Source organism: Nicotiana attenuata, chromosome 7 (genome assembly GCF_001879085.1).
Source record: "Nicotiana attenuata strain UT chromosome 7, NIATTr2, whole genome shotgun sequence".
Classification (NCBI taxonomy): domain Eukaryota; kingdom Viridiplantae; phylum Streptophyta; class Magnoliopsida; order Solanales; family Solanaceae; genus Nicotiana; species Nicotiana attenuata.
The window spans coordinates 44,676,311-44,686,420 of record NC_031995.1 but is presented as its reverse complement, the minus strand read 5'-3'; the positions used below and the strand labels follow the sequence as shown (position 1 = coordinate 44,686,420).

The 10,110-nt window shown below is 39.0% G+C and overlaps 1 protein-coding gene across 1 annotated transcript; it reads right to left on the bottom strand.

The window, feature by feature from the left end:
- On the bottom strand, positions 295 to 8,670 carry LOC109229009. The gene is made up of 9 exons (XM_019394307.1): positions 7,597 to 8,670; positions 6,625 to 6,670; positions 6,460 to 6,538; positions 6,325 to 6,370; positions 6,122 to 6,220; positions 4,122 to 4,190; positions 3,712 to 4,045; positions 2,613 to 2,758; positions 295 to 2,538 (listed from the first exon to the last, which is right to left on the bottom strand). The coding sequence occupies exons 1-9, from the start codon at positions 8,062 to 8,064 to the stop codon at positions 1,078 to 1,080; spliced, it is 2,748 nt and encodes a 915-aa protein (XP_019249852.1). The 5' UTR covers positions 8,065 to 8,670; the 3' UTR covers positions 295 to 1,077.

Here is a 10,110-nt window from a genome sequence, read left to right as displayed (position 1 = left end):
ATATCTCAAATATAGTATTTTAAAAACTATTTATCTAATTTGCATAGTCTTATCTCATTATCATAGGTTCACGTGCAACTGGCATACTCTAATGCTAGTTCTCCCTAATAATGGTAACGAAACATGTACTGAAAATAATGATTGCAATGCAGAACTTACTAAAACTACCATCACCACGTTAGCATTCTTTTTCTTATGGGCAATATCGGGATGTATTCCTTTTAACTCGAAGGAAATGGAATAAACTGATGTCTGGTATTGATACAAACACAAGTATATACGAGGCAAGAAAAATTGCCACAAAACCTGCATTTTTTGGGAGTAAGTGTATGTGTGCAAGTCGTTTAACATAATGGAGATCCTTGAAATTCATCGATATTAGTATCATACAATTCCTCAAGCACTAACAAAAATTTTGATATATGACAAAAAGAATATCAACTCCTTTCCATTTCTCTGAATATTACGCCATCACATGTAGATGACAACCCGCAGATCTAAGTAGGACATGAGGTAGACCTACAATGATTGAAGTGAATAGCAAAAACTCCAAAAACTAGTCCCATCTTTGCCTCAATTTACAATGAATCAAAAGCGTTTCTATCAGTAAATCACCATATAGCAAACCCTGCTGGAAGGAACTACTATTATTAACGTAATATACTTCCTGCTTCAGCTATCTAAATCGCAAGTCAGTGATTCACAAGAAACCAAGCGACCCACCGACTTGTGACCTGGACAGTGATCCTCTTGTTGTGCCTGCTGCCTATCCTAAACCTGAACTAGTTCTATTGCCTTTTCCTCCAGCTGAATATGATCATCAATACCTAGGAACATCCATAAAAATGAAGCAGCTGACGCCGATTGTTGAGTTGCTAGTTTAGACATCTCACAAAATGAGACCCGATCAGAGCCTTCAGCAATTATGGACAGATGCTAGTGATTTGCTGATGTAGTGGTGTGCCCTGAAACAAAAATTCAAACAAGCCCAGCCAGAATATCAGAAAGCTCTTGTGTGGCTATGAACCATTAATAGGTTCAGACCTCCTCCCATTTTTTCTACGAAGTTGCCCAGTCTCATAATTGCAAGGCCAGGTCTGGCTGCTGAGAATCAACCAAAACAGTTGAAGATGGCCGGCCAGGAGACCCAGACGACTGAAAACTAATGTTTAGGTCAGGGGGGAGGGAATCCTGCTTCTGCCTTGGCAGTGCTGGTTGATTAAAACTCTGCCAGGGAGATTGCACCTGGAACCTAGACAAGTCGGCAGGTACTGATTGAGGGAAAATCATTGGGCGATTTTGGAATTGAGCTTCATTGCCCACTCTCACATGATGAGGCACGAAGGCATGAAGTGGAGTACTGTTCTTCTCAGCCTGAAAGTGCAATGCAGATGCAGGAAGTTCACTTCGAACTCGTGAAGTTTGTTGCTGGACATTGCGAGAAGGGTTATACAGTGAATCAGCAGAAATATGACTATTCTGCAGGTTTGCTGTTTCCACGCCTTGTCTGAAACCTCCTGCCCCAACTGACATCCATGCTCGGGCAGCAGTGGCAGTGGCACTTCCTGAATCGTCTTTCCTCAAAGATTTAGTCACGGGGGACATCAGAGAAGCATCAACACGGGACTGGCTCAAAGAGTTCTGTTGATTTTGAGCCTTTTCGGCCATCATTCTCATCAATTGAACAGGGTCACTCAGGCCCTGCTCCTGTTCTTGGTGAAAGAAACCTGCAACTTTTCTCACAGTCGGAATGCTATCAGCAGTTAAATGCGCCATTGATGTAGTGCCTGAGTTGTTATTCACGGCTCTCCCATTGGGCAGTCCTCCAACAGCAGTTCCATTCATGGCCGGTTGCTTAAAAGGCCCAGACGGGAATGGGTTCCTCGGACTTGCCCCAGTAGACCTTGATCCAGGTATTTCAGCAGTACTGGTAACTTGACTCTTTCTGGTAATTTCAGAATTCCTTTGATTGGCTGAGGACGTAGAATTTAACTCAACCTGCTTCTGCAGCTTTTTATCAGGTTCAGTGAAATTCCTGGATTGTAAATCTGGATGCTGGTATCTGGGGCTAGCACAAACAGGAGGCTTCTTTCCAGAAGAAGAAAGAAAAGATGGCCTTCCTTCTAGATTAACCTCCTTAGGAGATTGCTCCTTCGTGGGAATTAATATATTCAAGCCGCTCTCGGTGAGCTTACTGCTAGGTAAACCAAGATATGAAGATTTTCCTTCTAACGTCGGCCTTGAAAGAGGTTTATCTTTTGGAGCAACTGGGTCCTGAGATGCTTTCTCATTCTTTTGAGCTCCAAAAGAGTGTACAGACTTGGAGAAGAATGGAGGTTCCTTTATGGTATAGTTCTCCAGCACCAATACTGGGGTTGGAAGTGGCTCATATTCCCCAACCCACCCACGGCCAAACTTGAACCCAGAAGGTAATGCCTGTTCAATTTTCTGGGATGCAACTCGCCATGCAACAGGCCCAAGAGTTGCAGCAAATCGGGCAAGGCTCCTAGCATATGCATGATCAGTGTAAAGCCCAACCTAAACAGACACAGGAAAATTACATAAGGAAAACAATAACCAAATGGAAATAAAACTTGTTATGTGATACGCACAGTGACCAGCTGCTTGCTTTCTTCCTCGAAAGTTGAAAATATGGATTCAGTGCAGGAAACTGGTTGCGTGGATATGTTGTAACTTGCGCGCCGGTTCTCATCGTGCACAATTGATTTCCTTCCAAGTCTGGATAGAGGACCCTTCCCTGCAACAAGTTAAGAGGAGAAATTTAAAGAGCAAGTAACACATGCAAAAAGAACAAAAAAATAAGGAAAAGGATGAAATCGGAATATATCAGCTAGTTACACTTGATTAAGTCAAGCTCAAAATGTCAACAGCTAAAAGAGAAATGCAGGACATAAAGCAGGAGAGACCAGTTTTGTGAAAAGCGCTCACTTCAGCGCTTTAAGCGCGAAGCGAAGCGAGGCGGCCAGTGTGTCGCTTCTGTTGAGTGAAGCGTTTCAGGTAGTTGGAAGCGACCGCTTCTGCCAAAAAGCGCAAAGCGGTAGCGAAGCGAGTAGCGACCGAAGCACTCGCTTCTGTCTTTTAAGTCACTGCCAACGGTAGTTAAATGAAAAAATTAAAAAAGCTCGGTCTTTTACACAAAATCAGCGAGCAGCAGAGCAAGCGGCGACTAGGGTTTTCAATTTTCAGCACTCCTCAAGTTCAAGCCCAGGTATGATTTCTTCCTCCTCCTCCTCCTTCTTCTTCTTCTTTTGGCTTCAGTGCTTAAGAATGCAGCAAAATGCTGCCAACTTTATTTTTCTTCAGTTCTTCTTCTTTTTCTCATTCTCTTCTTCTTCTTTTTATTTTCGTTTCGGTCCTTAAAATTGCAGCGAAATGCTGCCAAATTTTTTTTCTTCGGTTCTTTTTCTCATTCTCTTGTAATTCTTCTTCTTTTTCTTTTCGTTTTCTGGGTTACATTGAAGTATTGAACATTTGCTTACAGTTATATGTGTTATCTATGCAGTATTTATTTTAGTATTTTTTTTAATTCCGCTTCACTTCAAAAAGGGAGCTCTTCGCTTCACGCTTTAAGCGAAAAGGGGCTTGTCGCTTTTCCTCGCTTCACACTCTTCAAAACACTGGGAGAGACCATGTAGCTAAGCAAATATGAACATCTTGATTCAGTTGAAAACCAATAAAAAATTCTGGTACCTGATAGTGGTTCTTCTGCCTTGTCTACATTGTGATCAATCAGTGAAAAATTTCCTTCAGCAAGCAACTCAACACCATAAGGTTTCTCTGGTACTCCAGAAAGGGAAGTGCTGTTATGATTTTGGTTATCTCCAGCTGTGGCGAGAGTGGCACCCGATGAGAAATCGGAGCCAACAGTTTCTTGGAACATCGGGAGCACCGGCTTCTTTATTTGCTTCCTGAAAACAGACCCATATTTTGTCTTCTGGTCTACCTTGACATCCTTTTCGGAGCGGTCATAATTAAGTCTCAACTTCTCAAATTTCTTTGTAGCCAACTCTAGGATGGTACGTGCCTTGCCAAAATAGTTGCACGATAAGCTTTATAGGTTCAAAATGGAAGGGTGACTAAGATGAGATTGCAAGAACTACCTGTTTATAGTAGATAGTATCTGGTGCATTGTACTGCATTGCATTTGAACAAATGAGGAAAACATCACTCTGAAATGGAACAATTACAGTTTGATTATTCAGGGATATCAAGCTAATAGCAGTACCTACTGGATTTTGTGCTAGTAACATAGCTTAAAAACCTATAAATGGAAACAGTGACAATAATACTTAATCAAAAAAAATATGACAACTGGACTTCAACATCCTCATGGGTACGGTCACACACAGAAGACTAGCTTTATGACTTCTCATTTCATCAAAGAAAAGAAGAGAAAAGAATTAACACCAACTGAAGAAGTCCCTTGAACTCATGTCTCTTAAAGTGACACATTGCATCTCCCTCATAAGCGCTTATATCCAACAAAGTGACATTCTATATCCCTCTTCCTCCTTTTATTTTTCATGCCTAAAGGAGACAAAAGCAAAGATATAATCTATATATCCTCGTTCTCCTTTAACAGAAGTAAAAGAAGTTAAAAGGTTTCTGTCTGACCTATAAAAGCAAACACCTTGAGATGGGCTCGTTACTACATCAATATACTGTTTGAAGCATCCGAAACAGTAGATAAGCAGTGTGACTAAGTAAAGCACGCACATTTATGCAATGGATGGCAAAACACCTAAAGCGGGAAAAGGCTTCAGACTACATAGAAGACACCATGATGATGTCAGCAATTCCTGCTTCCCTAACACTTTGTTTGAATTCTTTATTTACCTAGTCTCCAAAGTTGAAGTACTCAAATATCAGAATCTTTCCTCAACTTCCTGAGAATACCAACTGATTTTATTCTTCTTTTTTTTTAGGCAAAGGAAAAAAGAGATAAAACTGAATTAGGCATCCGATAACCAAAAACAGGCTCATGGGGATACACCAATTAACCCCTTCCTGATTCTCTTCATCCCAAAAAACAGAAAACCACAGGCTTCCATTACACAAAACTCATAAAGAGAAATAGATGCTTTATATCAGTAAAATCCAATATGCCTCCTCATAATAGAATAGAAGCCTAGAGGCCGTAGATAAAACGAGTTCGCAGTATGCAAGTATGCGATATCTTGCAAGATAAACTTTAGCTTGACATTTTTATTCTTTAATAGTTTTCCTCTTTAATTCCTTTTTCCCAATTGAATAGTTTTCACAACAGAGATACAAGGACGAACTTCTCCACACACCACGGTATAAGATCCATCTCGAGTAAACGCAGCTGTACTCCTCTTTCATTTCCTTACATTCAGTTAATCGCCAGCACCAAACGCAACTGCACTCCTCTTTCATTTCCTTACATTCAGAAAATCACCAGTACCAAATAATATCGGTGTTTTTTAGGAGATTGAGCAATGTAGTGACTAAGCTAAAAACAGTTCAAATTTCAACCACCGAGGGTATCATGAACAGCCAAAGCTACACAGATTCTCAAAACCACTAGTGATGAATTGCACAGCACCATAAAAACACAAAACTTCTAACTCTTCACAACCACATAAATTGAGCTATAAGTAGAATCAACAGGGCATAATCAACATCTTTCTCCTTACTCAAAAAAGAAAAAAAAAACCCTAGTAACAACCGTGCAAAAGCAAACACTGGAAACTTGTTTTTGTGATCTACAGCAAAGGCCCAAGCATAACAATATATCCAGAAGATAAATATACAATGCCAAGTTCAGAGTTCAGCCAATTGCTGCATGTCCAGTAATAAGAAGTGTAGAAGAAAACAATGCAATAAAAACGGTCAACTGAGAGACAAATGTGATTCTACTAATAATGGCTGGTCAAAGGCCAAAAACATATTAAGATAAAAAAAGAAGAAAAGCTTCAAAATTGAAGGGAAGCTAAATCAGCTATTTTGGAGTGCCAGTGTCTTTGTTCGCTGCCACTGGAATTCCGGAAGACGCAACAAAATACAGAAAACCAATGCACTTCCTTCGCTCCAAGCACAAAAATAAGAAGAATACAGTGGTTTAGTTGAAGAGGTTCACCTCAAATTGCTCCAAAGTGGCATATGATCCATTACCCAACTTGTTCCTGACAGTGGCAAAATCCATGGGATTCTCAATCACCTCATGGTAATCAGGAAGCTGCCCAGAAATCAAGAAAAAACTTAACAGATTCTCTTTAATTTTATTGTCATTCTTCCCTAATAAGACTTCTGAACAAAAAACTAACCCTCCAAGAGACATACCTCTTCAGGATCAACAGGTTCCGCATAAACACCATATATGTCTTTCCTGTCACAAGGAAATTAAAGAAACTAAACATTACAAGGGTTACTCGACGACCAGAAAAGTTTCCATTTTCCTAACAATTTAACACCTACTTCTGTAGCTTGTCCAGAATCAATTCCAATGTCTTCTTGTCTGGCAACGGGATTCCTGAAGGTGGTTCCGCTGGTGTCCCTGCCCAACCACATTGTACATGTCAATAATGGGAATAAGGATCAAACATTAAATGTCTCCATTTCCTGAAAAATCATAAACTATACCTGGAGGAGAGTCAACACCTTTCGCTTCTCCATTCCTTCCTTCAGCCTATCAAAATCCATCAGTAGACTCAAACCTCCATAAACATAATCTTAAAAATACTAAAGCAGAGAATCACACTACAATCAAGCAATTACACCTCAATCCAAATGAATCCTCTATACTTGTTCTGCTCTATAAGGGTCCATTTTTCTCAAGAATTTATTTCAAATATTTGAACTATACTTGGAGATAATTTCACAAGTGCTTGTTCTACACAACTCCATACTTTTTAGAAAATTTGAAAAACAGGTTTGAGGAGTATTTCAAGTGAAATAGCAATAATTTCCACTGACAAAACTGCAACTTCTTTTCCAAGTAAAATTCATATCCAAACACAACTGCAACTTCCAATACCCATTCCAACTCAACTTCAAATACTCTTTTTTAAAAATTTAAAAAAAATCATGTCCAAACGCCTACTTTTCTCCTCAAAATATTAGACCGCAGAAATCCCGAAGCAAATAAAAAAGACTCGTAATTAAAACCAAACAACTAAACTTTAAAGCAAAATTATGACACACTAAGGAAAATGGCGTCTGCTAGACAGAGGCAGAAACAAGGGAGACAAAGAGAGAGAGAAAGAGAGTATTGGTGTTTATGTTGTGTATTTAGAGTAATAGAGAGAGAAAGAGAGAGGAGAGAGAGAAAGGTGGGAGCGTGAGCAGATTCTGTGGGGGTTAGTTTTTTGACAGTTGACCCGACAGTTATATATCAATTCCCCCCTCCCCGACACAGATTTACACACATTGAGTGAGTGAGTGCCTATATGGAAAGAGAGAGAAACAAACAAGTGCGTGAGTGATTTACAAGTCTTCTGGTCCAATTACAAAAATCTCAGTAAACTAAACTCAGCTGAGCTGGACTTTCTACTTTCTTCCCTCCTTTTCCTCTCAATTTTCGATCACGAACAACACTTCACAGTTCACACTTACCTCATCATCATTTTCAATTTCAATTTCATTTTCATTTTCATTTTCAATTTCAATTTCATCATCATTTTCTTCTTCTTCGTCATCGTCGCCGCTAATTTTCCTCTTCTTAGAGGGCTTCCGTCCTTCGTCATCGTCGGAGGAGGATGCCGACGTGGCAGGTCCTTGCCGAGTCCGACTCGGAGTTGACTCAGCAGCGCCGCCTTCATCGCTCTGCTGCAGCTTGAGCAACAGTTTCAGCTTCTTCTCCCTCCCTCTCTCATCCTCGTCGTCGTCCAAAAAGTACTCGTCGTCGTCCAGGTAGTCGTCGATGCTTAAGGCGTACCTGACATTCCGACGCCGGCCGCTCCGCCGGAGTTCTCTCTCCTTCTTCGCTGATTCCGACGCCTCAACGGCGGCTTCGGCGTTCCGGCGAGCGAGATCTGCCTTTGATGGACGTCCTTTCTTCTTCGTTTTCACGATCTGCCCCATCTTTTTCGGGGTTCTTCCAATTTCTCTCTCTACAATGTCTCTCTCTCTCTACAAGTCTCTCTCTATATTCTCTCTCTTCTTTTACTCCATTACATTATTTCTCTGTGAGGGGAGTGCTTTGGCTTTTTTCGAGTCGCTTTTGTGGTCCGAACCTGAGTCCAACCCTGAGGCTTTGGTGGGGCCTTTACCGAGGGTTTTCAAACCTTTAAAATTAACGTTGAATACTTCTTTTCCCTTTGTTTATTAAACGTCGTTAGTGACTGGGAATAACGGCGTTAAGTGCTGCCCGTTGCCCGCTGAGTTTCCGTGTCCAAATGTTTGCCTCTGGTTACGTCAAATCATGCATACTTCTGATCGAGCGCGTGAATATCACCTTTCATATGCCAAATTGCCAATCTTGTCATTTCGTGAACTCGCGTGAGTCTATTTAAAGTGAACAAATGCTTTTTTGATTTTCCTTCTTTATTTTTGCGTTCAGGGTCCAGTTGTCCAAACCAAAATCCAGAATAAGGGAGCGCAATTATTTCACGCTCTTACAGAAGTTTGAATAGATTATTGATGCCAACAGCCCGCCCAGCCTCATTCATTGCACTTTGTTTATTTTGTAAACTTATGTAAAATTTAGATAATCTTGTTTAACAACATAATTAATAAGAGAGATGAGAGAAGATTCCAATTTGAACTCATGATATTGCAATATGAGTATTGATCTTTTTAAGCTCAATTTTAACTACATGTAGAGCCTGTAAATTTAGATTGACTACCTAAAATTTGGTTCAACTATTATACGATAGAAAAAGAAAGTAGTGGTTAAAGTAGTGTTATATATATTAAATGTTGATTTTGTTTAGTTCTTTCGCCTGTGTATTTTTCTTATATTTTGAATATCTTTAGTAATAATTTTGTTTCCATCACTGCTAATGAATCTAACTTTATTATAAATCACACACGTGTAAAGTTTCAATTTCACGAGAAGTTCAGTCCTTAGATCTTCCGTTTCTCTTACTATTGATATTAGATTGGTTAGTGTGGATGGGTTAACATTCGAGAGGAGGAAGCTTGTTCGGTTGTTCCTCACCGAAAAATAAAGATAGAGGAGTTTTGAAATACTTCTTGTTTTATTTTATTTGAATAATTTGAGGGATATCTTGGAGGGAAACACTTTATATTATTACAGAGTCAATTACCCCGAAATTAACTTAATTTTAGTCACCTATTATTTTCTTTATTCAAATTAAAATATTTTTATTAATCATTCAAAACGTTTTAATAGTTTTATTTAACTTTTAAAAAGGTGACTATTAGAGCCCGTTTGGACATAAAAAAAATTTCTTTTTTCCAAAAAATTTTCACTTTTTTTCAAAATCAGCGTTTGTTCATAAAATTTCCAATTTTCACCTTGAAGATGCATTTTGCAAATTTTCGAAAATTTTAAAAGACTTCAAAAGGCAGTTTTTCAAAATTTTCACTCAATCACTCACAAAACTTCAAAAACAACCCAAAATTATATTTATGTTCAAACACAACTCTAAATTTCAAATACCATTTTCACTTGAAAATAATTTTCACCCTGTTTTGGAATTTTACAATTCTTATGTCCAAACGCCCACTTAGTTTTAAAATGTGGAATCCAACTCCTGTCCATTTTTCATTCTCTCCATTTTCTAAATTCCTACTTGGATGGGAGAATATTGTATAGTTTAAAATTAATGGTTGAAATTTAATTAACTATGTTTACCCTTAAAATGAGTAACAATTAAATTTGTACGCGGTTTAAAGGATACGTAGTTTAATTTAACACGAGAACAACAAATAATTGAATTAAAGTAAGGCAAAACAATCAAACCAAACACCACAAAGTAATTGAGCTTGGCGTTAGATTTGAATGCTGGAAAACGGCTCCGATCGAGCCCTCGAGATGGAGCTCGGCTTTAGTTGAATGAGATAATAGCTGAAGAACACCAATAGCTAAAAGACAAAAGTAAACTTTATTGCTTGATATGCGTGCCAACAGTGACCCCAAAAAATGAAAAAGACCTCCCCTTT